At 59.7% G+C, this 27,428-nt stretch overlaps 1 protein-coding gene across 2 annotated transcripts; it reads left to right on the top strand.

Annotated features, from left to right (window-relative positions):
- Nucleotides 1-162: 162 nt before the first annotated feature.
- Nucleotides 163-27,362, top strand: TRAF2 (TNF receptor associated factor 2). Of its 2 annotated transcripts, none has more exons than XM_066366654.1 (11): nucleotides 163-268; nucleotides 8,737-8,955; nucleotides 9,469-9,547; nucleotides 10,005-10,103; nucleotides 15,172-15,333; nucleotides 16,540-16,614; nucleotides 23,126-23,200; nucleotides 24,628-24,957; nucleotides 25,349-25,526; nucleotides 25,920-26,068; nucleotides 26,604-27,362. In XM_066366654.1, the coding sequence occupies exons 2-11, from the start codon at nucleotides 8,768-8,770 to the stop codon at nucleotides 26,820-26,822; spliced, it is 1,554 nt and encodes a 517-aa protein (XP_066222751.1). In that variant the 5' UTR covers nucleotides 163-268; nucleotides 8,737-8,767; the 3' UTR covers nucleotides 26,823-27,362. The 2 variants fall into 2 exon arrangements, with proteins under 2 accessions (XP_066222751.1, XP_066222752.1); XM_066366655.1 differs by lacking the exon at nucleotides 163-268 and adding an exon at nucleotides 3,851-3,898.
- The last annotated feature ends 66 nt before the right edge of the window (nucleotides 27,363-27,428 follow it).

Below are 27,428 nucleotides of genomic sequence, written 5' to 3'. Positions count from 1 at the left end.
GAGGTACGTACTCACGTCGCAGCTCCAACCAATCAGGACCCGCTGCGGCTCCCTGCGTGCTCCTGGTAGGCTCTTGTGTCTGCCTGTCAGGAGGGCGGGCAGAAGGAGGGGCGAAGGAGAAATATGGCCCATCGGCCGTCGCTACGGCTCCCTGCGCGCTCCTGGTAGGCTCTCGTGCCAGTCCGTCAGGAGGGGGGAGGGTCCGCGGCGGTGGCAGCAGCAGCAGCGGCTGGGCGGGCGCGCAGTTCCGGGCGCGCGGCGACCGTTGGTGAGTCGAACCGTTGGTGATCGACGTCGGGGATCGGAGATCGGGGTCCGGGCCATGGGCGCGCGGCGCCGGGAGGAAAGGCAGGGGGGAGGCAGGGCCGCCGCCCCCACGGGCCTGAGGGGATTTCTCGGGGCGGGGGAACCGGAAACTGAAAGTGGTCGGAATGGGGCCGGCTCCGGAAAGTTCGCAAACGCCCGCGGGCGCCTGGTCCGGGGGACACACGGCCTGGGATCCACCACGCGGGATCGCGGCTCGAGGGTCCAGCGCGCGCGGGGTCAGGCATGCCTGGTACCCCCTCGTCCCCAGCGTCGCTGCCCGAGCCTCCGTGGCGGCCTGTGGGCGACTCACCCCTTCGACCCCCGACCCCAGCGGTGGGCGCTCCTGCCCCTACCTGGTCCCCGCTTCCCGCCTGCAGAGGGGCTTTCCCACCTGTTGTGGGGGTGTGTGTGCGGACGCGCTCCCGAAACCTCGGGGCTGCGCGCAACGCGCGTACCCGCGGGGCCGCCTCTTCGCCCTTTGCTGCCCCCGCAGCCTGGCCTGTCCCGAGGGGCCCAGTGCCCCCTGCCTGGCCTCCCCTGCTGTCCGCTCCCGCTCCTACCCCGCCTCCTGTCCCCTTCGCCCCCACCCCACCCCACCCCCATTCTCAGACTCCGGCCGGGCTGTTCCTGGGAGCGTTTCTTGGCCAGTTAACGTTAGGGTGTTGCTGCCAGGGTGCCTCAGGTCAGCCTGCAGCCCGGCCCCTGTCCCGGCGAAGCCTGAGCTGAGGCTGGGGTGCCCTGACTTTGGGGGGGGGGCTTCTATATGAGCCTGGTGCGGTCCCGTGATGAAAAGGAGGCCGGAGGTGGGCGGTGAGGCTGGCACACCCGGGGACTCCTGCGCTGGGGGGACCCCAGAGAGGAGGCAGCTATCTGGAGGGTCGAGGCTGGATTGGGGGGGGCAGAAGGCTCTGTGGACAGAGTGGGCGCATCACTGACGGTGACAGGAGAGAGATCCCAGGACAGCTGCTCCTGAGAGCAACCCTCGCCCATGCCGGAGTCTAGCAGAGCAGGGGATGACGTGCTGGCCCTGACTCTCAGCCCACCGCGGCGCCCAGGGGACACTTGTCACCCTGGAGAACTGCGATGTTTAGCCACTCAGGGACTGGTTTTAGGTGGAGGTGCCAGCCAACCCGAAATTGTTGCTTGAGGTTTTTTTTTATTAAACAGCTTATTACAGTATAACGTACATACCACAGAATGTACTATTGCTTGAGTTTCAAATGAGTAAAACCCTAAGAACAAAGTCCTGCTGTTCTTGAAGCCTTTTCCTGGCAGAAGTTGTCCGTGTTTTCAGCTGTGGCGTCTTCACACCTCGGAGCAGCTGATCTCCAGCTCCGGCCTCTCTCCCTAGCTCAGCCCCACGAGGCCACAGCTCTCAAAGGCACTCGCTGTGACAAGGGCCTCTGCTGCTGTGTGCCCTCTGGTCCTTCTGCCTGGGACAGCCCTGCAGGCACCTTCCAGCACACCCTTCCTGTGCCCCCTGACCCCCTGACCTCTGCCTGAGGCTGTATTGTGCCACGTGGCCCTGTTGACTTTGTTGGTAGTAACGCTCTCTCTCCCCAGCACCCAGCATGGTCCTTGACAGGAGCCCGGAACATTCAGCAAGCACTGAATAGAGAGCAAAGGCCACATGCATGCCTCTGCCTGCTGTGGCGGTGTGGGGGTGTGGGGGGTGGCTTTCAGCTGGGGTTCTCTTCAGGAGCTCCTAAACTTACTGGGGAAATAAACTTGAACGCCGTTCCTCTGGAGACCTGAGGGAATCCGTTGTTTCAGCAGTGGGTGGAGACTAGTGTACAGCATTTACAGTGGCCACTTGTTGCTGTAAAAAGCGCTTTCTCCAGGAAGAGAAAGGTCTTTCTACCTTGTGTTTTGAAGGTCAGGTTTGCCCCCCACCCCCATCCCGGCGCTGGAAATGCAGGCTGCTCCTCGCCCATCAGCAGGAGGCCCACTGACTGAGTGTGGCCTGCCAGGTGTGTTTCCACACTGAACTTCCAAGAGCGTGAACAGGGAAGCAGAGGAAAGTCCAGAAAGTAAAATCCAGAAAAAATTTACCCACAGGCTCCACAGGTTCTGCCAAAAATGGGGCACGCTTCTTTCTGTCCTCGAGTCTAGGCCTGTGCTGGATGCTCCTGTCTTTCCTGAGCACGGGACTGTGTCCACACGGAGGGCGTGTCACTGTCCCATCGTGGCGCCCCGCTCCTGCCCAGAGGAGCTGAGCTGGGTGGGCAGAGGCAGACTCAGCAGAAGCCGTCCCAGCGTCTGAGCGGAGATCTGCCCACCTCTGATCAGGGGCAGGGTGGAGCCCGCATCCCCCGTGGGGCCCAGCAAGGGCGGACATGGCGTTTGGGACAGATGATCTGGCAGGCTGGCTGTCATTTGGAGGTGAAGCACAGCGGGGTGATGATAAGAGGTGGAGTAGTGAGGTGACTCAAGTAGAAGGAATGGCTGGCACGGGTTCTAGGAACCAGGTGCCCCGCTTTGGACTGGAGCCAGTGGTGTGAATTAGTGGGTGAGAGTCAGTACGTAGGGCTGGAGCCCAGGGAGCAGGGAGGGCACTCGTGTGCCCACTGCACAGGCCTAGGTCCCTTCTGCTTGCTGGCACATGCATTCTAGAGAGGACAGGCCTACAATGCCGAGGAGAGCAGAGGGCTGTGAGGTGGCGACCTGGGTCATCGCAGGAAGGAGCTAGCACAGTGCAGTTTCCATGAGGGTTGTCAGAAGGGCCTCCCTCCTGGAAGCAGAGACTCCAGCTGTGGGGTGCGGGAGGACAGGAGGGGTTGAGAAGCTGGGAGGGTCTGAGGGAGGAGCAGGAATCCCAGCTGAGTGTCAACGGCCCCTCTGGTGGCTGGGGGGCAGGGGGACCTGGAGAGGCTGCAGCAGTGAGTCAGGTCACTGTGGATGGGGACCAGGGCCTGGCAGTAGCAGTTATGGGCACATTCCAGATGTTCATGGAAGGTAGAGTCACTGGGTGTATGGATACCTTAGAGGTGGGCGAATGAGAGAGAGTGGTCTCCAAGAATTTGGCCTGAGTAACTGAAGGGGTGTGTGCACCGGCCCTGGCCATCCAACACTCAAGAGATCAGGGAGATGGATGAAGGGAGCTGGGTGGTCATCTGGGTCACGTGAGATGGGGCTGAGACCTCCAAGGGACAGAATTGCTGTATCATAATGAAATAACCTCTCCCTGTTGATAGCCCCCGTTTTTTTTTTTAATTTTTTTAATTTTTATTATTTATTTATTTATTCATTTTTAGAGAGGAGAGAGAGGGGGAGAGAGAGAGACAGAGAGGGAGAGAGAGAGGAGGGGGGAGGAGCTGGAAGCATCAACTTCCATATGTGCCTTGACCAGGCAAGCCCAGGGTTTCGAACCGGCGACCTCAGCATTTCCAGGTCGACGCTTTATCCACTGCGCCACCACATGTCAGGCCTTTTTTAAATTTTTATTTTATTCATTTTAGAGAGAGGAGAGAGAGAAGGGGGGGAGGAGCTGGAAGCATCAACTCCCATATGTGCATTGACCGGCAAGCCCAGGGTTTCAAACCGGTGACCTCAGCATTTCCAGGTCGACGCTTTATCCACTGCGCCACCACAGGTCAGACGATAGCCCCAGTTTTTAACAAGAGAAACTATGTGTTGATTACATAGTAAATATGAGCTCCTGCTACAGGGAGAGAGAAGTCCTTCTGGCCACGTGTGCTTTAGTGTCAACAATTGTCGGAGGTAAAAGTTCCTACTTAGCAGTACGTTGAGCCTGCGAAAAGATAGGCTTAAGTATAAGGTTGTAATTTTTTTTTTTTTAATTCAGTGAGAGAAGGGGAGGCAGAGAGAAAGGGAGAAAGACTCCTGCAATAACCCCAGGCCAGTATCCACCCAGCAAGCCCACGATGGGGCGATGCTCTGTTGCTCAGCACCTGAACTCTTCTTAGCACCTGAGGCAGAGGCCATGGAGTTATCCTCAGCTCCTGGAGCCAGCTTGCTCCAATCAAGCCATGGCTGCAGGAGGGGAGGAGAAGAGAGAGAAAGAGGAGTGAGGAGAGGGGTGGAGAGGCAGATGGGCGCTTCTCCTGTGAGCCCTGACTGGGAATTGAAACTGGGACATCCACACACCAGGCCAATGCTCTGCCACTGAACCAATTGACCAGGGCCTTAAAGTTATAATTTTCAAGTATACTTCCTTGAGGAGGATAGTTATACTTGTGCTTATGTGCGGATAGAGTTCATGAATATCCTTTACGTGGGCTTGTTACACAGCAGGTCTGAACTGGGCAGAACAGGTGAAGCCTGCCATCGAACCCCAGTGTTGTGCAGAGCAGAAGCAGCTGTCAGTGAGAGCGTGGCTTTGCAAAGTCCAGTCCTGGCATTGGGGACATGACAGTGTGAGGCCCTGGGTTGCATGGTGGCAGGATGACCCCCAGGCAGCCCAGTGCTCTGACCTGATGTCGGTTTGGGCAGCAGTGGATGGTTGTAACAATACAGACTGCCGTGGGTAGAATCACTGGCTGACACCACTGAGCCGTGGTGTCACCACATCTGTCACACAGCCGCGTCCAGAGCCTCCGCGCAGAAACCCTCATGAGTGACAGCAGGGGGACATGCAGGGGGACTGGTCAGCTCATTGGCCACTGGCAGTTAAGTCAGTCTGGTGGGCTGATGGTGCAAGGGGCTTGTGAATAACAAAAGGTGCCCCCCCCAGGTCGTCCCCCGTCCCCATGCCTCAGGAAATCCCAGGGGAGCTCACCAGGAACTGGGAAGAAGCCAGAACAAATATCCATTATATCACAGTGTCACAGCCCCAAAGTAACTGCTGTCCCAGCACTTGTCACCATGGGTTAGCATTGCCTGACCTTGGTGCCGCAGAACTGAAATTACTTTGTATCTGGCAGAAATGCCCTTTTAACAAAGGGTGAGGCTGTCACCAGAAGTTAGGACCCTCACTTCTGCAGCGTGTTTTGGGGACGGGTGTGAATGTGAAGTCAGGGATGGCTGTACTCGAGGCGCTGAGGGTGGACTTATTTACCTGAGAGTCAGGGTTTGGAAAATAGAGCGGACTCTTGGAACCAGCAGGGCATTTTGGTTCTGGGTTGGAGTACTTGTGACATCTGACCACTCGTGGCTATACCGAGGACAGAACCCCTTCTCAGGCATGTCTGTGCTGCCGACATGGGCCACCAGGGAGCCCTGGGCCCTGTGCTGTCAGCCATGAGGATGTTCGATGGAGCCAGAGACATGCAGGTTTTCTCCAGGGTTTGGGCAAGGGTGCTAGGCTACACGGCGGTAGGTTTGGTGCAGTGCCTTTGAGTCTTGGTGCTATTTTTATTGCGTTCTTTTTTTCTTTTTTTTTTTTGTGTGGCAGAAACAGAGAGAGAGAGAGGGACAGATAGGGACAGACAGACAGGAAGTGAGAGAGATGAGAAACATCAATTCTTCATTGTGGCTCCTTAGTTGTTCATTGATTTCTCATATGTGCCTTGACCGGGGGGCTACAGCAGACCGATTGACCCCTTGCTCAAGCCAGCGACCTTGGGCTCAAGCTGGTGAGCCTTGCTCAAACCAGATGAGCCCGTGCTCAAGCTGGCGACCTTGGGGTCTCAAACCTGGGTCCCCCACATCCCAGTCTGATGCTCTATCCACTGCGCCACCGCCTGGTCAGGCTATTTATTGCATCCTTAAAAGTTAAAATGTTTTGATAAAAGGATATTTGAAGGAAACCTTGAGGACTTAAGAACTCCCAGAGTGCCTGACCAGGCGGTGGCACAGTGGATAGAGTGTTGGACTGGGATGCCGAGGACCCAGGTTCGAGACCCCGAGGTTGCCAGCTTGAACGCGGGCTCATCTGGTTTGAGCAAAAGCTCACTAGCTTGGACTCAAGGTCGCTGGCTCCAGCAAGAGGTTACTTGGTCTGCTGTAGCCCCACGGTTCAAGGCACATATGAGAAAGCAATCAATGAACAACTAAGGTGTCACAATGAAAAACTGATGATTGATGCTTCTCATCTCTCTCTGTTCCTGTCTGTCTGTCCCTATCTATCCCTCTCTCTGTCTCTGTAAAACAAAAAGAACTCCCCGAGCACACATGGGCACCTTCGTCCATCTGACCTGTGACTGGTACCCTGGTGCTGGGTGAGCTCGGACCCTTCTGTCTGTTGGTCAGGAAGCCAAGACCCCTAAGCAGGCCGGAGCGGAGAGACACAGGCTGAGGCCTCGCTGTGTATCAAAGCCTTTTCCCATTTTTATCAGTCAAAAGGGACATCATTGTTGTGTTTAACAGGAGTCAGAGTAGATGGATTGATCAGATGGGTCAATCTGCCATAGAAGGTATGGTCAATTGGCCAAAAAGTACACCCCCCTCCAGCTGTGTTTAGGTGGAAATTTGACTCAAAGAATAAAGCCTGTCTGACAGATGCCAAAGGAAGCTACTCAGTGAAATTTTTGGAAAAAAAAATAGCTCTGGCCTGACCAGGAGGTGGTGCAGTGGACAGAGCATCAGACTGGGAGGCAGAGGACTCAGGTTCGAGACCCCGAGGTCGCCAGCTTGAGCGCAGGCTCATCTGGTTTGAGCAAAAAGCTCACCGGCTTGGACCCAAGGTTATTGGCTCGAGCAAGGGGTCACTCGGTCTGCTGAAGGCCCACGGTCAAGGCACATATGAGAAAGCAATCAATGAACAACTACGGTGTCGCAACGAAAAACTAATGATTGATGCTTCTCATCTCTCTGTTCCTGTCTGTCTGTCCCTATCTATCCTTCTCTCTGACTCTCTCTCTCTTTGTTTAAAAAAAAAAAAAAAAGCTTTGGGCTGGTGCCCAGCATGGCTACCTTCCTTCTGGATTTTATCTGTTGCTCTTAGAAAACACACTATGACTAGAGTTCTTTAAATTTTATATCCTATTTTATTTAACTTAAATATAAAAGAGTTTTGACCTAAAGAACATGGCTTTTTTTTGTTTTTTTTTTAGTGATATTTAAAATCCCTGTGTCAAATGTAGTTTAGGACAGCGATCTTAAACCACAGATGGTCCCTGTAATCATTTGGTAGCATGACCAACAAAAAGAAGTGGACAGAACATGTGGAGAGCCTTCCAGCAGGAGCGCCCTTGCCTTGTCCCTGTGTGTGCGTGGGGCAGGTCCAGCAGGGTCCCCTCTGCGGCGCCCTGGCCGGCACCCCTACACGTCAGAACAGGGGTTCGGAGCCTCCTGCGGCAGGTTTTCTTTTTGAGGACCACCTTCTAGGGCCCGGCGTCTGTGCCTGTGGCGGGAAAGGGTGCGGTCACCCCGTTGTCAGAGGGATGGGTAGCTCGGTCAGGGCCCCGGGTGGCCCCTGTGTGTGGACAGCACGTAGAGCTGGGGCGCGTAGAGACAGGTGTGTCCTGCCCTGAGTGACCCCGTCATGACAGCTGCCCGGTGTCTGGGGGAGTCGATGAGGCTGTGACGTGTTGTGAGCTGTGCGGGGCCGCCAGGGTGAGGCCTCGTCAGTGCCAGGTCCCGATGCGGAGACTCCCGAGGGGCTGTGCCTGAGCACACGCGGCCTGCTGCTGTGTCTCATGGTCTCAGAGTGCCGTCAGCGCTCTGCAGACACTGTCTCCTCCTGGAAAGTCGGGCTCCTGCGTGGGGCGTGGGCAGACCCACAAGGGCTTCCAGGTACAGAAAGTGAAGCACTTTGGTGTTTGCAGAGGGCTGGTCATTCTGGGTCTTGAGTTTTCCTGAGAGGACAGTCCTTTATGTTCAGGCTGCTGGGCACTTGTCCCTTTTCAAGGACTAACTGGGACAATTTCTTTTGAGATTGTGGGCATTGAACGGTGAGTTCCACAGGAGGTTTCCGAACCTCTGAATGCTGTGGGAGTCCCCTCCCAATCGCCCATCCGGGTTGCCTGGTCTCGGAGGCCTTCCTAAGGCCTGCTGGATGACAGGTGACCCTGAAGTGAGGGGACCGTGGTGACGGTGGGTAGGGGCAGAGCAGCGGTGCCATTGACGGGGGAGGCCACCTCCCGGGCGCTGTCAGGCTGATGTGAGACCTGTTGGAGAAGCCACCACCATTACAGCGTCATGCTTCTTGTTGGACCCTCAGGGGAGACCGAGGACCCCTGGTGACTAGTGTTAGCAGGAAGGTGGTGTCCTCCGTGCTCAGAGGCAGGCTGGGTGACATTGAGGATAGCCCGCTGGCCTAGGGGCTGCCGTGGGCATACGGGTACCAGCCATGTGGTGTGGGCAGGTCGCCACTCGGGCTGGACCTGGGTTTCCGTGTTTGTGACAGGAGATGAGACTGGCGTGTTTCCCAGGCTTCCCAGAGTGCTGAAGTCCTGCTTCTCAGGTTCTTGACCGCCAGTCAGATGGACGGCCCAGCGCTCTGACTGGTCCGGCTGGGACGGTTTCCCCGGAGGTTGCTCTGGAGCCAGGCGTCTCCCGGGCCCACCGTGATGCACTCGTCCTCCTCAGGGCCTGGTGGTTCGCAGGGGACACGGCTCCCATGGCTGCAGCCAGCGTGACCCCTCCCAGCTCCCTCGAAGTGCTGCAGCCTGGCTTCTCAAAGGCCCTCCTGGGGACCAAGCTGGAGGACAAGTACCTGTGCTCGGCCTGCCGGAACGTCCTGCGCAGACCCTTCCAGGCGCAGTGTGGCCACCGCTACTGCTCCTTCTGTCTGAGCACCATCCTCAGGTGTGCGGTGGGCGGCAGGGCGCGGGGTGTGCTCCAGGTGAGCCCCGCTGACGAGGGTGGAGCGGAGGCCCTGTCGGGAGGGTCCATGCCGCCGTGCACGGTGTGGCAGGGGAGGTCAAGGCGCACCGCTGAGGGCTCCTGCTGGCCTGTCACTCGTGTGCGCACAGACAGTCAGAGCACAGTGGCGGCTCGCAGAGGGTGTGTCGGGCGTGCTGCTCCAGCGCAGGGACAGGAGCCAAGCCGCTGTGCACAAGGCTCAGGGCCGTCCCTGCTGCGCAGGGCGGTCAGTGCAGAGGGAGACGGCCCATCCCGCAGGGCCTGTCTGAGTGGGAGCGCCGCGTTCATGGCGGGCGATCGTTGGAGGAGCGAGTCTTCTTGCTGTTGGGAAGGTTTTGAACATCATGTTGATGTGAGCCTGTCGACGAGGCTGGGGTGGGGAGACTCTGCCGCGTGGGTGGCCGCAGACTCGCGCAGACCCTGCTGCAGCTCTCACTCGGACCCTCCCTCCCCCAGCTCCGGGCCCCAGAACTGCGCGGCCTGCGTGAACGAGGGCATCTACGAGGAGGGCATTTCCATTCTGGAGAGCAGTTCGGTGAGTAGAAAGTCAGGCTAAAAATGTCCACATGAACAGAAGACATTTCCCATGTCCCACGTCCCTCTGAGCAGCAGGGACGTCCAGAGTGCCATCGTAACAAAAATTTTTGTTTTAAAAGTGTGTATGGCGACATTAAAAAAAGGCAAATGTATTTTCTTCTTTTCCCCATAAATTGGTTATCAAACAGACATGATTTTAAGTTAATAAAACTAACAAACTGATTTCATTTTTTGAAAAAAAACCCACGACCGGGTGTCAGCAAGCATGAAAAGAACTCACTAGTCAAAGTGTTAATGACACAGATGGTGAGTGAGCTTCAGCCGCTAGAGGTGACCCTGCTGCTGTGACGGCATGTAGGTTGGACAGTGGCGTGCAAAGGACGGGGCTGCCTGGTGGGTGCAGGGGCTGGGAGGGGGCTGGGAGGAGGCTTCACCACGGGCCTCTCTCTCTCCAGGCCTTCCCGGACAATGCTGCCCGCAGGGAGGTGGAGAGCCTGCCGGCCATCTGCCCCAGCGAGGGCTGCACCTGGAAGGGGACCCTCAAAGAGTACGAGGTACGGCCTCCCTGTGGGGGCGCAGCCTCCGGGGAGAAGCTTCCTGCCCACACACAGCCGTGGCTCCAGAACCGGTCTGATGTCTGTGGAAGAGGCGTCAGCCGGCGCCCGAATGTGCCCGCTTAGACACCCAGCTGCGCAGAGCCCAGCCCCACACCACAGAGTCCGGGCAGCGTGGCCTCAGTGTCCTGGCCTGTGGAGTGGGGTGCAGCCTCTGCTGTTGGGGTGCTGGTGTGGGGGCCTGGCTGCCCCGAGCTGCTGCAGGTGCCATGCGTGCAGGAAGCCAGCTCCTCGCTCGGTGGGACTCAGTCGGGTCTCCTGGCAAAGGCTTTCGTACTTTGCACTGTGTTGACATTGAACATTACGGAAGTCATCTGCACATTCATCCTGGTGTCACAGAAATGCATCTGACCCATGACAGGCGGTGGCTTCTCTGTGGCCCGTTTCTGCCAGGCGGGGAGGCTGTGTCCCAGCGTCGCACGTGGTGGTTTCTGTGTGCTGGGCACCTGGCCACCCACTCGGCAGCATGGAGGATGAGAGGTGCTGGAGCCTGTCCAGTTGTGGGTCACCTCTCTTCCTAACAAGCAACCTTTATGAATGATATTCCAGGTGGTTACTTGTACAGGAGGTTCACAGTGGCCACGTACCCACCAGCTGAAGGGCACTAAGCCACCCCGGCGGGGCATGGGAGGGGTGTCGGGTCTGCGCTGGCATCCTGGGTTCCTGGCGGGCTTCTCCCTTCCTGCTCCGGCCCGTGTGCTGTGCTCGCTCTCTGGACTGGCCTGACTGCGTGGCCTTGAGGCTCGGCTGTGTTCTGTGCTCTGTGCTCTGCCGGAGGAGCAGTGAGGCTGCCTCTGGGGAGGAGCCCTGCAAGCGGGGCGGCTCTGGGCTCTCCGCACCGTCTGTGCCCTTCCTGGGAGGGAGAGACTTAGGCCTCTGTGGACGGAGCCCTGGCTGCCCAGAGGCCACTGGGCTGCACCTGCACAGATGGGAGATGTTGCTGTGCCCGGCCCTGCAGCTGTTACTGCCCAGCTTCCAGAGGGGCCTCGGGGTCCGGGTCTGTCCTGGGAGGGCAGGCCGTGTGGGGCACGGGGCACTGTGCTGCCTTTTGAGGGGGCCGAGAGACCCCTGGGGAGGTGGAGTAATTCCTGGTTTCACTGGGGTTCCTGCCTGCAGGCCCGTGGTGTGGGCGATGGCTTCATGGGCCTCTCGCTAGCAGGGCAGGGACCCCAGCCAGCCCTGGGCTCCGGCTGCGGCCAGCAGGCATGCAGGCTGGAAAGTCCCTGGCTGCCCCCGAGCTCTGGAAAGTCCCTGAGAGCTGGGCCTGGTCATGTGGGCAGGCAGGGCTGCTCTGGGACACTCACTGGCCGTGGCCGTTGGTAAACTGATGACACCTCCCCCGCTGTAAATGCCACGGCCTCAGCCCTCAACGCACAGGTGCTGCGCCCTCTTCGAGAGCTGGAGCCCCATGTTATCTCTGAGCCAGCAGGGTGACCTCGGGGCTGCTCAGGATTGGGGTGTTGGCCCTGGCCAGGTGCTCAGGTGGTGGGAGTGTGGCCCATACGCAAGGTGGCAGCTTCAGTTCCAGTCAGGGTGTTTACAGGGAGCAGCCAGTGAATACATGAGTGAGTGGAGCAACAAACCAGTCTCTCTCTCTCTGTCTCTCTTTCTCCCCCTTTCCTTCCTTCCTCCCTTCCTCCCTCCCTCCCTTCCTGCCTTCTTACTTCTCTCTCCTTCTCCCTCCTTCCCTTTCCCGCTCTCTTTTCTTTCTTCTTTTTCTAAAATCAGTAAATAAAACATTGTAAAAAGAAAAGAAGAGGGAGGTGTGAGGTGCTCGTACTGCGGCTCATTCAGATGAAAGTGGAAGGATGGGGGAACCCACTTAGCTTTTGAATGTTTTCCTCTGCAGTGATGTCCAGTGTTTCCTAAGAACTCAGGGACTGAAAACTCTAGCTCAGTTCAGAGATGCGGTGGAGTGCCTGCTGGTGCTCACTGTGGTGCTGACCACTGGCCTGCATGGCCAGCTGCTCTGGAGTGAAGAGGGGACGCTGGGCCTGGGGCTTCCAGAGAAGGGCTGAGCAGACGGGCCGGCAGAGAGCCCCGCTGAGGGGGAGACAGAGCTGAGCATGCCCTCTGACATTCACTTAAACGTCTAGCTCGGGGGTCGGGAACCTTTCTGGCTGAGAGAGCCATGAACGCCACATATTTTTAAATGTAATTCCGTGAGAGCCATACAACGACCTGTGTATGTGACACATTATCCAATAAAAATTTGGTGTTGTCCCGGAGGACAGCTGTGATTGGCTCCAGCCACTGCAACCGTGAACATGGAGCGGTAGGAATGAATGGATTGTAATACATGAGAATGTTTTATATTTTTAACGTTAGTATTTTTTTATTAAAGATTTGTCTGCGAGCCAGCTGCAGCCATCAAAAGAGCCACATCTGGCTCGCAAGCCATAGGTTCCCGACCCCTGATCTCAAACAAAGATTGCTTTCTCTGAGGCGTGTGCCTCTCTCTGAAGGCCTCCCAGGAGCAGGGAGCTGATGGAGCCTGTTCTGGCCCAGGCAGTGATGCCCAGGCAGTGATGCCCAGGCAGTGATGCCCAGGCAGTGATGGAGCAGCTCCCTGCTCCAGAGGTGGACCTGGGCCGCTGGGCAGGCGTGGTCCACAGCAGCCTGTGTGCTCTCGCCCACCTGTGCAGTGCCCGCACTTCTCAGGCCCTTCGTCTGCCCACGCTCCCCCAAGGACTTGATCTTGCTGAGAGCGCACTCTCCCGGGAGTCCGCTTGCCCTGGCTGTGACCATGGAGGCCCGTCTGGTGCAGTCGGATTGATTGCTCTGTGCTCAGTGTGGCCCAGGCCTGGGTCCTGCCCTCGGTGACAACAAAGCAGGAGGGACCCATATACCACAGGCCACCGTGCCCTGGGGGTGCGGAAGGTTCTGCTGGGGTTGAGCGCAGAGGAGGCTGTGGAGGGTGTCGTTGCTTCCTGGGAGGGGGAGCAGGGTGCAGGGCTCCTGTCCCAGCCCGGCCCACCTGCGTCTGCTCGTCCGTCAGACTGCTGCAGCTCACCAGGGATGTTTGCCGGGAGCTCAGCGTTTGATCTGTGTGTGCCTTGGTGGGTGGTCCTGGGGACAGATGCTTGCTCCAGGAGGTGTGTGGGGTGGTCCTGCGAGGAGGCATGGGCACTACTGATGCCACATCTGAAGTCCCTGCACCATGTGCACCACACATGGGCCTTGAGTTCACCTGTTGCTTCTGCTCCCTTCTGAGTGACAAGCTTCAGGCCCAGCAGCTGAGCCGTCTCCCACAATGGAGATGGGCCAGCGTGTCAGCGCCTGCAGCAGGTCTGGGGATCTCCTGGGGTGCCTTGAGGCACGGTGACTGTGCTCTCCAGCGAGCCCTGAGCTGCCCTAGCTTGTGGGGACCCCGATGGAGGGTCCTCCACTCCCAGCAGGCTCCCTTTCACAGGGATGTGTCCTGTCCGAAACTTAACATCGTGCCTGGTGAAGAAGCCAGACACCGCAGGATAAATCCTATAGGATCCCACACACATGTGGTCCTGGTCCCTGGAGGACTCAGATTCATAGGGACAGAGTCCACGGTGTGCCTGGCCTGTGGTGGCGCAGTGGGTAAAGCGTCCACCTGGGATGCTGGGGTCGCCAGTTCTAAGCCCTGGGCTTGCCCGGTTCAGGCACATACGAGAAGCAGCTAGGGGCTGATTCCTGCTCCTCTCCCCCTGTAGCCCCCGTCTCCTCTCTCTAAAGTCAATACATAATCTTTTAAAAAAATAGGTGGTGAGAGTTGAGGCTTGGAGGAGGAACAGGAATGAGTATTTAATGGGGCAGAGGGTCAGTTTGGGAAGATGAGAAAGTCCTGGAGAGGGTGGTGATGGCCGCTCAGCAGTGTGAACGGACTCGGTGCCTCTGAGCCGGGCTCTCAGACGTGGTGGAGACAGTCAGTGTCCTGTGTATTTTGCTGCAATACAAACACAGCAGGCAAATCTGTAGCTCCCTGTTCCCTACTTCCCGTTCCCTTCTCTGTCCCAGTCACCGCAGACTTTTCCCAAGAGTTTGCTGCAGTTTCTGTCTGGCTGCTCAGCCATGCCCCACAGGGCTGGCCAGGGACTGACCTGTCCTCTCTGTTGCCTCTGCGTTCCCGGCAGACCCACCTGGCTCCCAGCACACGTCCAGGCCCCACCCTTTCCAGCCCCTCCCCAGCCCCAGTGGCTGTCCAGGTCTCTCAGCACCCTGGGCTCTCCAGGCAGTCACCTGAGGTCGGGCTGCACCGTGTCCCCTTTGGATTCCTGGCTTCCGAGATCTGAGCCAGCCCCTCTTTCTGCATTCTCCTGCACTGTCCTGGCTTCTACTAGGTCACGCCTGGGCCTCTTCTCGCCTGACCCCTGCTACCTGTCACCCTGAGAGTCCCAGGGTGGGACCCTGCCTCCTGAGGACGAGCCTTGGGGCCTCCCTGGCCATGTCTCCCGCACTCAGTTAGCTCCGGGAGGGGGGGGCTCGCCGGCTCTGGGTGTGAGGGGACGGGAAGCTGGGCTCAGGTGTCTTCTCTACTTCTCACTCGAGCCCCCAGGGCCCCCCTCTCACTGCCACCGGCTCTGGGCACTCCTCTGCCCCTGTCCAGGCTGTCCCCCACCCAACCGGCTTTGTCCCCCTGTGGCTGGTCATGGCTCTGGTGTCCTCTGCTCCTGACTCTCTACATCTGTCCCCTGTCCCTGCCCTGTGCGTCCCCTCGCTGTCTGGCCACTGGTCCTGTGGTCCCTGAGCATCACTCTGACCAGTCCCATCCGTGGTCTGCAGTCACACACAGGGAGGGACGTTCTTGGGTCATGGTGTGGGTGGCGGCTGCCAGCTGGAATTGGTCCTGACCCCTCGCCCGGAGCAGAGGGTTTGGAGGACTTCAGTTCTCAGCACCTGGCATGCTGGCCATTGCTGGCACGGTGGGGTTGACCTAACTGGGAGCCACGCTGGAGTGATCTGTAGGACAGGCACGGCATGGCCGCTACAGTGTCCTGAGTGCACTGTGTGGACACTTTGTTCCCTCTGTCACCAGAGCTGCCACGAAGGACACTGCCCGTTCATGCTGACTGAGTGCCCAGCGTGTAAAGGCCTGGTCCGCCTCGGCGAGAAGGAGCGCCACGCGGAGCACGAGTGCCCCGAGAGGAGCCTCAGCTGCCCGCACTGCAGGGCCCCCTGCTGCGGGGCCGACGTGCAGGTGAGGCTACGCTGGGCCGCCAGGCCGGGGTTCTTGTGGGGAACGCATTCGGTGTGGAGTCAGGCTGTTTTACTTTAGAAAAGTTCACATGGAGGAGGGCTGTGTCAGTGTCAGCCCATGCCAGGCTGTGACTAGACAAGTTCCAGATGTCATGTTTCATCCGGAGATTCTGGGCCCCTTATTCATGTGTCCGACACGCAGCTTTGTGCTTCACCACCGTGTCTCAACGGTGACTCCTTATCGTGGGTCGTCACCTGCTCACTCTGTCCGTCTGACGTGTCTGTCACGGTCATTGACACCAGTTCGCAGATCTCCCGCCCACACTTCTCTGGATGTGTGCGAGGCCTGTCCTCACCTTCGATGGTTCCCTGTGGGTGACTTTTTCTCAGTTTGTTTGTTGAAGAGGTTGGCCGGTCTGTGTGGCTGGCTGTGTCCCCGCTTCCTGTAACCGTTAGATAAGGGCTTGGCCAGCCCCACACGTCACGTGGATGCCAGGCACCTTGCAGCATCAGCAGGGTCTCAGCAATGTTCCAGCTGATCCATCACCAGAAAGTCCCCTTGGTCCCCACTTCGGCCACCACAGCCACGCCCACTGCCGTGGCTCTGTCTCTGTCAGTGCTGCAGCGGCCCCACTCTCTCCAGCCTCTGTGAGCGGCTTGTCCTTGGGTTGCTCCGGAGGCCACCAGATGAGAGCAGGTGCCGATACCTCTGCGGGGCCTGCAGGCCCCACCAGTGTCCAGTGCCATCTCTGAGATCAGGCCTGGGGAACGTGGGCCCGTGGAGCTGAGGACCATTGCCGTGTGCAGCCTGACCGGCTGGGGAACGTGGGCCCGTGGAGCTGAGGACCATTGCCGTGTGCAGCCTGACCGGATGGGGAACGTGGGCCCGTGGAGCTGAGGACCATTGCCGTGTGCAGCCTGACCAGCTGGGGAACGTGGGCCCATGGAGCTGAGGACCATTGCCGTGTGCACCTGACCAGCTGGGGAACGTGGGCCCGTGGAGCTGAGGACCATTGCCGTGTGCACCTGACCGGCTGGGGAACGTGGGCCTGTGGAGCTGAGGACCATTGCCGTGTGCAGCCTGACCGGCTGGGGAACGTGGGCCCGTGGAGCTGAGGACCATTGCCGTGTGCACCTGACCAGCCTGGTCCCGGCGTCGGCCCAGCCCCAGAGTCCTGCTCTGATGCTCCCGACTTCTCTCTTCCAGGCGCACCACGAGGTCTGCCCCCGCTTCCCCTTGACCTGCGAGGGCTGCGGCAAGAAGAAGATCCCACGCGAGAAAGTGAGTGTGACCTGGAGCCTCTGAAACCAGCGAGGGCGCCAAGCCTGGGCCGTGTTTGCTTGTGCTGCGTGCTGTGGGTTACAGCCTGGCACCCGAGGGAGATGTGACGGCCTGTGTGGGGTCGCCTGTGGGCCACTTTTCTGTCAAACTTTTGGTGATGGAAACAGCCAAGCCTGGGTAGCAGTCGAGTGCACGGTGCAGCCCCCGACGTCCCTGAGGGTCAAGGGTGCAGGGTGGCTGCCTCCCCCTCCCTGCCCCTCCATCGCACAGCCAGCTTCAGGGACAGGCAGCAGGAACCTGGCTCTGTTCTAAGAGAATGTCACCACGGGTTTATACTGATCACTCAGTGCTGGTCTTGACCTCCATGCATATGTGTCTTCCTGCTGCGGAAACGGTCTCTGGTGACTCGGCACGGGGCTCGCTGTGTGGTCCCATGACAGCAGCCGCCCCAGGGCCGCAGCACCAGGCCCGGCTGCTGGACTTGCAGCTCTGCTCCGGGAGGACGTGTAGTCCACGTGGTCTCCTCACGTGAAGCGCGTTCTCTGGGTGGACAGGCTGCTGGTCAGCAAGCCATTCAGCTCACCCGCTTCCCTTTGCTTTTGAGTTTTTAAGATTGCTCTTTACAAAATGTCCTGTAGTTTTGTAAGACGTTTGCACGGCTCCAAAGTGAAGCTGGGGAAGGGGGCGTTCTGAGGAGTCAGGGCAGTGCACGCCGTTGTCAGCTCAGCCCCCCGCCGGGTCACCCCCGTGGTTCAGAGACCTGCACCCCCTCAGCAAAGAGGAGACTGGGTCCCCGGCCGCCTGCAGTGTCGTGTGGGACCCCCCAGGTCTTGCCCTCTGCCGGGTGAGAGCAGCATCTCAGGGTAGTTTCAATTTGCATTTCTCAAATGTGAGCAAGGTTTAGCAGATTTTTTGCTTCAAGTTCATTGGCGTTTCTTTTACATCTGAGTAAGAATTTGCAGCTCCTGCCCATTTCCTGGTGGGGCTTTGGGTCTGCGTTTCCTCTGTTTGGGAACTATGTTAGGGAGTCAGCTGCCCGCTCACTTTGCCTGGTGGGTTTGCTCCGTTTTGCTTGGAGGGCAGTGTTCAAGCTTTCTCCTGCTGTTGCTGATTTTGGTTCCGAGTTGGGACTGTTCCCATTCCCGGAGGCCTGGTTCCTCACAGTCCAGGTCCCTGTGGAGGGCACTTCACTGTGGAGTGTCAGGCTGTCTCTCCGAGTCCAGGTGCTGCACGGCTGTGCACAGCAGCCTCTCTGGGCTCTGTTCACTCTGTGGGTCTCAGTGGCCTCTCTGGGTTCGGTTCACTCTGTGGGTCTCAGCGGCCTCTCTGGGTTCGGTTCACTCTGTGGGTCTCAGCATCCTCTCTGGGCTCTGTTCACTCTGTGGGTCTCAGCGGCCTCTCTGGGCTCGGTTCACTCTGTGGGTCTCGGTGTCCTCTCTGGGCTCTGTTCACTCTGTGGGTCTCAGTGGCCTCTCTGGGTTCGGTTCACTCTGTGGGTCTCAGCGGCCTCTCTGGGTTCGGTTCACTCTGTGGGTCTCAGCATCCTCTCTGGGCTCTGTTCACTCTGTGGGTCTCAGCATCCTCTCTGGGCTCTGTTCACTCTGTGGGTCTCAGCATCTTCTCTGGGCTCGGTTCACTCTGTGGGTCTCAGCGGCCTCTCTGGGCTCGGTTCACTCTGTGGGTCTCAGCGGCCTCTCTGGGCTCTGTTCACTCTGTGGGTCTCGGTGTCCTCTCTGGGCTCTGTTCACTCTGTGGGTCTCAGCATCTTCTCTGGGCTCTGTTCACTCTGTGGGTCTCAGCATCCTCTCTGGGCTCGGTTCACTCTGTGGGTCTCAGCGGCCTCTCTGGGCTCTGTTCACTCTGTGGGTCTCAGCGGCCTCTCTGGGCTCTGTTCACTCTGTGGGTCTCGGTGTCCTCTCTGGGTTCGGTTCACTCTGTGGGTCTCAGCATCTTCTCTGGGCTCTGTTCACTCTGTGGGTCTCAGTGGCCTCTCTGGGCTCTGTTCACTCTGTGGGTCTCAGCATCTTCTCTGGGCTCTGTTCACTCTGTGGGTCTCAGTGGCCTCTCTGGGCTCTGTTCACTCTGTGGGTCTCAGCATCTTCTCTGGGCTCGGTTCACTCTGTGGGTCTCAGCATCTTCTCTGGGCTCGGTTCACTCTGTGGGTCTCAGCGGCCTCTCTGGGCTCTGTTCACTCTGTGGGTCTCAGCATCCTCTCTGGGCTCGGTTCACTCTGTGGGTCTCAGCGGCCTCTCTGGGCTCTGTTCACTCTGTGGGTCTCAGCATCCTCTCTGGGCTCGGTTCACTCTGTGGGTCTCAGCATCTTCTCTGGGCTCGGTTCACTCTGTGGGTCTCAGCATCTTCTCTGGGCTCGGTTCACTCTGTGGGTCTCAGCATCTTCTCTGGGCTCTGTTCACTCTGTGGGTCTCAGCATCCTCTCTGGGCTCTGTTCACTCTGTGGGTCTCAGCATCCTCTCTGGGCTCTGTTCACTCTGTGGGTCTCAGCATCTTCTCTGGGCTCGGTTCACTCTGTGGGTCTCAGCGGCCTCTCTGGGCTCGGTTCACTCTGTGGGTCTCAGCGGCCTCTCTGGGCTCTGTTCACTCTGTGGGTCTCGGTGTCCTCTCTGGGCTCTGTTCACTCTGTGGGTCTCAGCATCTTCTCTGGGCTCTGTTCACTCTGTGGGTCTCAGCATCCTCTCTGGGCTCGGTTCACTCTGTGGGTCTCAGCGGCCTCTCTGGGCTCTGTTCACTCTGTGGGTCTCAGCGGCCTCTCTGGGCTCTGTTCACTCTGTGGGTCTCGGTGTCCTCTCTGGGTTCGGTTCACTCTGTGGGTCTCAGCATCTTCTCTGGGCTCTGTTCACTCTGTGGGTCTCAGTGGCCTCTCTGGGCTCTGTTCACTCTGTGGGTCTCAGCATCTTCTCTGGGCTCTGTTCACTCTGTGGGTCTCAGTGGCCTCTCTGGGCTCTGTTCACTCTGTGGGTCTCAGCATCTTCTCTGGGCTCGGTTCACTCTGTGGGTCTCAGCATCTTCTCTGGGCTCGGTTCACTCTGTGGGTCTCAGCGGCCTCTCTGGGTTCGGTTCACTCTGTGGGTCTCAGCATCTTCTCTGGGCTCTGTTCACTCTGTGGGTCTCAGCATCCTCTCTGGGCTCTGTTCACTCTGTGGGTCTCAGCATCTTCTCTGGGCTCGGTTCACTCTGTGGGTCTCAGCGGCCTCTCTGGGCTCTGTTCACTCTGTGGGTCTCAGCGGCCTCTCTGGGCTCTGTTCACTCTGTGGGTCTCAGCATCTTCTCTGGGCTCGGTTCACTCTGTGGGTCTCAGCATCCTCTCTGGGCTCTGTTCACTCTGTGGGTCTCAGCATCCTCTCTGGGCTCGGTTCACTCTGTGGGTCTCAGCATCCTCTCTGGGCTCGGTTCACTCTGTGGGTCTCAGCGGCCTCTCTGGGCTCGGTTCACTCTGTGGGTCTCAGCATCTTCTCTGGGCTCGGTTCACTCTGTGGGTCTCAGCATCCTCTCTGGGCTCGGTTCACTCTGTGGGTCTCAGCATCCTCTCTGGGCTCGGTTCACTCTGTGGGTCTCAGCATCCTCTCTGGGCTCGGTTCACTCTGTGGGTCTCAGCGGCCTCTCTGGGCTCTGTTCACTCTGTGGGTCTCAGCATCCTCTCTGGGCTCGGTTCACTCTGTGGGTCTCAGCATCCTCTCTGGGCTCGGTTCACTCTGTGGGTCTCAGCGGCCTCTCTGGGCTCGGTTCACTCTGTGGGTCTCAGCATCTTCTCTGGGCTCGGTTCACTCTGTGGGTCTCAGCATCCTCTCTGGGCTCGGTTCACTCTGTGGGTCTCAGCATCCTCTCTGGGCTCGGTTCACTCTGTGGGTCTCAGCGGCCTCTCTGGGCTCGGTTCACTCTGTGGGTCTCAGCGGCCTCTCTGGGCTCGGTTCACTCTGTGGGTCTCAGCATCCTCTCTGGGCTCGGTTCACTCTGTGGGTCTCAGCATCCTCTCTGGGCTCTGTTCACTCTGTGGGTCTCAGTGGCCTCTCTGGGCTCGGTTCACTCTGTGGGTCTCAGCATCCTCTCTGGGCTCTGTTCACTCTGTGGGTCTCAGTGGCCTCTCTGGGCTCTGTTCACTCTGTGGGTCTCAGCATCCTCTCTGGGATCTGTTCACTCTGTGGGTCTCAGCATCCTCTCTGGGTTCGGTTCACTCTGTGGGTCTCAGCGGCCTCTCTGGGCTCTGTTCACTCTGTGGGTCTCAGCATCTTCTCTGGGCTCTGTTCACTCTGTGGGTCTCGGTGTCCTCTCTGGGCTCTGTTCACTCTGTGGGTCTCAGCATCTTCTCTGGGCTCTGTTCACTCTGTGGGTCTCAGCGGCCTCTCTGGGTTCGGTTCACTCTGTGGGTCTCAGCATCTTCTCTGGGCTCGGTTCACTCTGTGGGTCTCAGCATCCTCTCTGGGCTCGGTTCACTCTGTGGGTCTCAGCATCCTCTCTGGGCTCGGTTCACTCTGTGGGTCTCAGCATCCTCTCTGGGCTCGGTTCACTCTGTGGGTCTCAGCATCCTCTCTGGGTTCGGTTCACTCTGTGGGTCTCAGCATCCTCTCTGGGCTCTGTTCACTCTGTGGGTCTCAGCATCCTCTCTGGGCTCTGTTCACTCTGTGGGTCTCAGCATCCTCTCTGGGCTCTGTTCACTCTGTGGGTCTCAGCATCCTCTCTGGGCTCTGTTCACTCTGTGGGTCTCAGCGGCCTCTCTGGGCTCTGTTCACTCTGTGGGTCTCAGCGGCCTCTCTGGGTTCGGTTCACTCTGTGGGTCTCAGCGGCCTCTCTGGGTTCGGTTCACTCTGTGGGTCTCAGCATCTTCTCTGGGCTCGGTTCACTCTGTGGGTCTCAGCATCTTCTCTGGGCTCGGTTCACTCTGTGGGTCTCAGCATCCTCTCTGGGCTCGGTTCACTCTGTGGGTCTCGGTGTCCTCTCTGGGCTCGGTTCACTCTGTGGGTCTCAGCATCTTCTCTGGGTTCGGTTCACTCTGTGGGTCTCAGCGGCCTCTCTGGGCTCTGTTCACTCTGTGGGTCTCAGCATCCTCTCTGGGTTCGGTTCACTCTGTGGGTCTCAGCGGCCTCTCTGGGCTCGGTTCACTCTGTGGGTCTCAGCATCCTCTCTGGGCTCGGTTCACTCTGTGGGTCTCAGCATCCTCTCTGGGCTCTGTTCACTCTGTGGGTCTCAGCATCCTCTCTGGGTTCGGTTCACTCTGTGGGTCTCAGCGGCCTCTCTGGGCTCGGTTCACTCTGTGGGTCTCAGCATCCTCTCTGGGCTCTGTTCACTCTGTGGGTCTCAGCATCCTCTCTGGGCTCTGTTCACTCTGTGGGTCTCGGTGTCCTCTCTGGGCTCTGTTCACTCTGTGGGTCTCAGCATCTTCTCTGGGCTCGGTTCACTCTGTGGGTCTCAGCGGCCTCTCTGGGCTCGGTTCACTCTGTGGGTCTCAGCGGCCTCTCTGGGCTCTGTTCACTCTGTGGGTCTCAGCGGCCTCTCTGGGCTCTGTTCACTCTGTGGGTCTCAGCATCCTCTCTGGGCTCTGTTCACTCTGTGGGTCTCGGTGTCCTCTCTGGGCTCTGTTCACTCTGTGGGTCTCAGCATCTTCTCTGGGCTCGGTTCACTCTGTGGGTCTCAGCATCCTCTCTGGGCTCTGTTCACTCTGTGGGTCTCGGTGTCCTCTCTGGGCTCTGTTCACTCTGTGGGTCTCGGTGTCCTCTCTGGGCTCGGTTCACTCTGTGGGTCTCAGCATCCTCTCTGGGCTCTGTTCACTCTGTGGGTCTCAGCATCCTCTCTGGGCTCTGTTCACTCTGTGGGTCTCGGTGTCCTCTCTGGGCTCTGTTCACTCTGTGGGTCTCGGTGTCCTCTCTGGGCTCTGTTCATTCTGTGGGTCTCAGCGGCCTCTCTGGGCTCTGTTCACTCTGTGGGTCTCGGTGTCCTCTCTGGGCTCTGTTCACTCTGTGGGTCTCGGTGTCCTCTCTGGGCTCGGTTCACTCTGTGGGTCTCAGCATCTTCTCTGGGCTCTGTTCACTCTGTGGGTCTCAGCGGCCTCTCTGGGCTCTGTTCACTCTGTGGGTCTCGGTGTCCTATGCCAACACCACACGAGGTCAGTGTTGGTGTCTGGTCCCTGGTCAGGTCTGCCTCTCCTTATTCCCGGGTGGTAGAAACCAGACTTCCGGCTCCGGAGCCTGGGGCCTCAGACATTGCATCCCACAGACGGGGGGAGGAGGCGGGGTCTCTGCAGGTGTCCCGAAGCACTGGCCCCAGATTGCACTGACCTTGGTATGGTCACCATGATCACGCGTGCACATGCAGGTGCAAGTGCGTGTGAGTACCTGCCTCTGGGTGTGGGAGTGCACGTGTGCATCTGTGTGGGTGTGTGCACCTTTGGCTTTGGAAGCAGGCTGTTGGGTTTTGGTTGGATGAAGAGGCCAGCGGGGCGGGGTGGGCAGGCCAGGGACCCGCTGAGAAGTGCGGCATCAGTGACACTACGTCCTTCTAGTTCCAGGACCACGTCAGGACGTGCGGCCGGTGCCTGGTGCCCTGCCGGTTCCATGATGTCGGCTGCCCTGAGATGGTGAGTCAGGTCTTCCCGGGAGTCCCTGTCCCCCATGCTGTGTGCCACCTTCCGGGACCTGGTTCTCAGTGGGCCCCGCCAGCCTCCTACTGGTTCCCACCTGCCCAGCTGCCTGTCCTTCGCTGCCTGGTCCCCAGTGCCCAGGCTCAGGCCAGACTGCTCTGCCCTCTCCTCCTGCTGACATCCTTCTCTTGGTGGTGCTGGTCCTGGCCACCTCTATGCTGAAAATGCCCAGTGGCATCTCAGACCTCAGCCCCACACCAGTCCTGTGCCTTGTCCAATGAGCACCCTGGTTCACTCAGCCTCTGGCGAAAAGCCCAGAGGTCACTCTGGACCTCTTGTCTCCCATGCCACATCCACTGAGCCAGAAGGTCCTCTACTCTGCTTGCAAACAGGTCTGGGACCCCACCTGCCTCCCCAGCTCCCCTCTGTGGCTTGCGTGGCCCCTCCTGTGTGACCTTGGCCCTGGCTGTCTGTGAGCACGGCTCTCTGCCATGGTTAGTGGCCTGGCCGCCCTCGAGCCCACTGACCTCCCCCCGCCCGGGACCTTGACCTATCTCCCCTCTGCACACTGCACACCTGCCAGTGTCTGTGCACGCCCTCCTGCCAGGCAGCTCCTGGACCTGACTGTGTCTGTCCCTGTCCTCCCCCGACGACACGCACAGAGACTGAGGGCTGGTCCGTGAGGGTGGGGACAGGCCTGGCGTCCACTCCTCAGCGGCAGGTGGCCTGGCAGCCTCTCTGGTGGCGGCAGTCCTGGGGTGCTCTCACTGGCCTGATCTTGGGTTCAGCTTTGGTTTTTCTAAGGACAGTGCGTAGGGTCAGCACTGCCTCTGGCCCCGCGGTCTGTCTGCTCTTGTGGTTTCCATGTGACGCAGTGCTGGTTGGATCCTGCTTGGACCTGGTTCCCTGGCGCAGGGGTTGTTAGGAGCCTCAGCCCGCCAGTAGGCAGAGTGGACACGTCATGGGTCTGGTTCCAGCTAAGGTTTTGTGTTTTATTGACCCCATCAGTCTGACCCTGGACCTTGGGCCTCAAGCACAGAAATAGTTGGCTTTTTCCTTTCTTTTAGATTTTTATTCATTTTAGTGAGGCAGGAGAGAGCAGGGGGTGGGGGAGCAGGAAGCATCAACTCCCATATGTGCCTTGACCAGGAAAGCCCAGGGTTTCAAACCGGCACTCAGCATTCCAGCTCAACACTTTATCCACTGCGCCACCACAGGTCAGGCGGAAGGTTTGTATTTTTGAAACACAGTTGACTTCTGACGGGGACAAATGAAATTCCTGCGGGCAGAGGAGACGAAGAGTCTCTAACGTGCATCGTCCTCGTCTCACTTTCCGGGCACTCTGCCAAGGCTGTGTGGCCGGAGCCCCGGGGCCGGGCTGAGGGCAGATGTCGAGGGTGAGTCTCCCTGTCTGGCCCCTGCAGGTGGAGGGTGAGAAGCAGCCGGAGCACGAGCTGCAGCGGCTCCGTGAGCACCTGGCCCTGCTGCTGGGCATCCTCCTGGAGGCCAAGCACCTGCCCCTCGGCCAGAGTGGCGGCGGCTGGGAGGCCAGTGCGCTGGGCCCGGGCCCAGAGCAGCTCTGCACGGCTGCGGGGCTTCTGCAGAGGTGCGAGGCCTTGGAGAGGAAGACGGCCACCTTCGAGAACATCGTCTGTGTCCTGAACCGTGAGGTGGAGAGGGTGGCCATGACCGCCGAGGCCTGCGGCCGGCAGCACCGGCTGGACCAAGACAGGATTGAAGCCCTGAGTAACAAGGTTTGTGCCTGGGGTCGGGGTGGCGGTCTCTGAGCCAGGACTTTGGGGCTGTGCCTTGACCTCCCCTGCAGCAGTTACTTCCTGCCTCTGCCTCGGAGCAGAGCCCCTTCCTGAGCCCCGTTCACCGATGACCTGATGGGGGACAGAGGAAGCCATGGGCGTGTGCCTTCCACGCTGTCAGGACAGCTGCTGGACCTCGGGCCAGGCAGGATGGGGTCTCCTGGGGACAGAACCGCCCTGAGAGGCTGAGCCAGGGCGCTCAGGAGCACGGAGGGCCTGGAGGAGACGGGGTGACTCGATAGCGCCTCCCGGCGGGCTGGAAGGCGGTCTCCGTGGGGCAGAGTCAGGCGAGGCCCGTGACCCCGTGTCCCCGCGGGCTCCCGCGCCCCAGGTGCAGCAGCTGGAGAGGAGCGTCGGCCTGAAGGACCTGGCGATGGCGGACCTGGAGCAGAAGGTCCACGAGATGGAGGCGTCCACCTTCGACGGGGTGTTCGTCTGGAAGATCTCGGACTTCGCCAGGAAGCGCCAGGAGGCCGTGGCCGGCCGCACGCCTGCCATCTTCTCCCCAGGTGCCGCTCCAGAGCTGAGCCCGAGCTGCTGCTGTCCTGGGGCCCCTGACCCTCCTTCCCCGCTGGCGGCTGTTCCCTGCCCGGGTGACGCCAGGGGCTGCTGTGTCTCCTTGCAGTGGGAGCCCCCCTGGGAGCCGCTTCTTGCCCCTTGCCGTCACCGCACCCCTCTCAGCAGGGCCACTAGGAGGGGCAGCTGTGCCAGGCGGGACTCCCCAGGCCAGACCTGTCCTTATGCCCCCCCCCCCGCCCCGCTTTGGCCTGGGCTGCTGGCTCCTCCAGGAGGGCCGTGTGCAGAGGGAGCAGAGTGGGCTGTCTGTCTGTCCCTCAGGAGGCGCTAGGTGGGCCCTGCCTGTCTCACCTCCTCTTCCCCTGTGCGCCCCATTCCCCCTGCAGCCTTCTACACCAGCAGGTACGGCTACAAGATGTGTCTGCGCGTCTACCTGAATGGGGACGGCACTGGGCGTGGCACGCACCTGTCTCTCTTCTTCGTGGTGATGAAGGGCCCCCACGATGCCCTGCTGCGCTGGCCCTTCAACCAAAAGGTGCGCAAGTGGTCCCGTGGCCGCTGTGGGCCCCAGGGGCCTGTGGGCACGTGAGGCTGGCGGGGTGTTGCTCGGGCTCCCAGCTGTGGAGTGCACGTGGCATTGTCCCCCAGCACTGTCCCCAGCACTGGCTGCAGCCACTGGAGCCGGCAGGGAAAACGCCGCCTCACGGAGCCCGCTGCACAGGAGGGGGTGTAGCTCGGGCTTTCACTCGCAGCGGACCACTCCCTGGAAACCCAGCGTCCACTCTGGGTGGATGCAGTGGAGGTTTAGGGACGAGGTCAGCACAGAAGTGCGTTTGTGGTGGAGGTGGAGGTGGGCAGAGTGCCAGGTGGCCTCTCCTGAAGGGGCGGGTCCTCGAGTAGGGCTGTGGGTGCAGATGAGTCGGACATCACTGAGGAGATGCTTGGGTGGACACAGGTCCATGGAGCCGGGCTCAGCCTGGTCAGAAAACACCGGAACGGGCAGTCCCCCAGAGGGCTGGCCCTGATGGCGGACGGGCAGGCTCATCTGTCCCTCTGGCCTCTTCTTCCAGGTAACCCTCATGCTGCTGGACCAGAACAACCGGGAGCACGTGATCGACGCCTTCAGACCCGACGTGACCTCGTCATCTTTCCAGAGGCCCGTCACTGACATGAACATCGCGAGTGGCTGCCCCCTCTTTTGTCCCGTCTCCAAGATGGAGGCCAAGAACTCCTATGTGCGCGACGACGCCATCTTTATCAAGGCTATCGTGGACCTGACGGGGCTCTAGCCGCCTCCAGCGGGGGTCGGGTCAGGAGCAGCCTGGCCAGGGCTTGGTGACGAGCTGAGCCCAGTGCTGGGCCTGAGCCCTGCTGCGGAGGGCGGGGCTGAGGTCACACCCAGTTGGGGAGGAGCCACCCGGTCCAGGGTGCTGGCCTTGGGCCCTGGCCGGGGGAGGGCCTGGAGGTCCTTCCGCAGGCCGGGCCGCCCTGTGGGCTCTCGGGTCTCTTGCTGCCACAGGAGCGGCTGGGCAGGAGCGGCCGGGGAAGGCCAGCCGAGTGCAGGGGGCTGTGAGGGGAGGGCCGCCCAGCAAGGGGCCCCTGGCGCCTGTTCCCGCCCTTCGACCCTGCAGGGAGGGGACAGTCTCAGACCTGGCTGTGGCTCTGAGGGGGCCTGCTGTGCCGGCCCGGCCAGGCCAGTGGACGGGGAGGTGGCTCGTGTCCTTAGAGCTGCCCTGTGGCGTGTGCGGAGTGCATGCTCATTCTCCTCGAGAGAGGTGGCAGCTGCCCCGTCAGGCCATGGGGAAGTCGTTATTAAATCGTTAAACCTCTGTGCTGAGTGGTGTCCATCTGGCTCCAGTCTCCATGGTGGCCCTCACAGGGGTCTGTCCTGGCCT

This window comes from Saccopteryx leptura, chromosome 2, assembly GCF_036850995.1.
Source record: "Saccopteryx leptura isolate mSacLep1 chromosome 2, mSacLep1_pri_phased_curated, whole genome shotgun sequence".
Classification (NCBI taxonomy): domain Eukaryota; kingdom Metazoa; phylum Chordata; class Mammalia; order Chiroptera; family Emballonuridae; genus Saccopteryx; species Saccopteryx leptura.
The sequence above is the reverse complement of the archived record's forward strand: the minus strand, read 5'-3'. Positions and strand labels throughout refer to the sequence as shown.